This window comes from Cariama cristata, unplaced genomic scaffold, assembly GCF_000690535.1.
Source record: "Cariama cristata isolate BGI_N322 unplaced genomic scaffold, ASM69053v1 scaffold24927, whole genome shotgun sequence".
Lineage (NCBI taxonomy): Eukaryota > Metazoa > Chordata > Aves > Cariamiformes > Cariamidae > Cariama > Cariama cristata.
In genome coordinates this window covers 955-2069 of record NW_009628683.1, presented here as the reverse complement: position 1 = coordinate 2069, position 1115 = coordinate 955, and the positions used below count along the sequence as shown (strand labels likewise).

General features: G+C 62.3%; 1 protein-coding gene across 1 annotated transcript in view; it reads right to left on the bottom strand.

Annotated features, from left to right (window-relative positions):
- Nucleotides 1-406: 406 nt before the first annotated feature.
- The window catches only part of LOC104165326 (leucine-rich repeat-containing protein 14-like), a gene marked incomplete at its 5' end in the record, with an annotated part of 1443 nt that continues 734 nt past the window's right edge, over nt 407-1115 (bottom strand). The window contains 2 exon segments of the mRNA XM_009704916.1: nt 407-766; nt 768-984. Of these exon segments, the coding sequence (XP_009703218.1) occupies nt 407-766; nt 768-984 (577 nt within the window).

Here is a 1115-nt window from a genome sequence, read left to right as displayed (position 1 = left end):
GGGGATTTGGGGACCGTGACGCAAGTGTGGAGTTATTGTAGGGTCTGGCTGTAAACAGCACCGCGGTTACGGTTTTTGCCGTAACCTCGACACCTGCCAAGCGGCAGCAATTTATTAACCAGTCTCCTGGTGTTAATTAACCAGTTAACGATGCCAATCTGCCCGTAGCGGCGCACTGTCCCGGTGACACAAGGCACTGCCCGGTGTTATCGGTGGCACTGGGTCCCCCCAGCTGGGGCTGATGCTGGTGGCACGGTGACGCCAAAGGGACAAGGTACCAGAAAAGCACCGGGACGAGGAGGAAACACCAAATTCTGGGAGGAAGGAGGGACTAGGGGACAGCGGTGAGGCCGCGGTGCTTCACTGGGTGCCGTGGGGCAGGATGCGGCTCCGAGCTCTGCCCGAGCTACAAGGCAAAGTAGTCGAGGGCACCGTGCCGGCAGAGACTGGCGGTCCAGACAGTGTCAGCTCTGCCAGAGCTCACCAGCATCCGGCACAGCTCGGCGCTCACCGCAGCAAAACGTTCCTCAGCCGCCGCGTCGTCGAAGAGCCGGCCGGAGGCGGAGGGTGGCCGGGGCGACTCCCGGCTGTAGCAGTCCACGGGGTAAGGGTAGACGACCAGGCGTAAATCCGGGAGAACCACGGTTTGCCGTAACAAGGCCTTGAGTCCCGGCGTGGAGAGGGGGTTACCGAAAAGTCCCAGGCAGCGGAGGCGGGAGCAACGGCAAAGCGCTGGCAGCAGAGCCTCCAGCCGGACGTCCGTTTTTCAGCCGGCACTCCATGAGGTCCAGGTGGAGGAGAGAGGCCGAGGTCTCCTCCAGGAGATGCCGGAGAGGTTGGAAAAGATTCTCGGAAAAATCGTGGCCGCTGAGATCCAACTTCTTCAGCGCCGGAGCATGGAAACTTTGGGAAAGGAAGGCGAGGTCGCCAGGAAGGAGGTAGCAGAAGGCGAGTTCCAGGCTTTCCAGGGGAGCCTGCAGGTCACTGCCGGGGTTGGGGAGGGGGAGAGAGCGAACCGTGAGCCCCTCCGAGGCCGTCACCGCACCGGGCATGAGCCGGGAGGGAGCTGCTGCCGGACTAAATCTTTGAATGACGGGGCGGGGATGGTTGCCGTA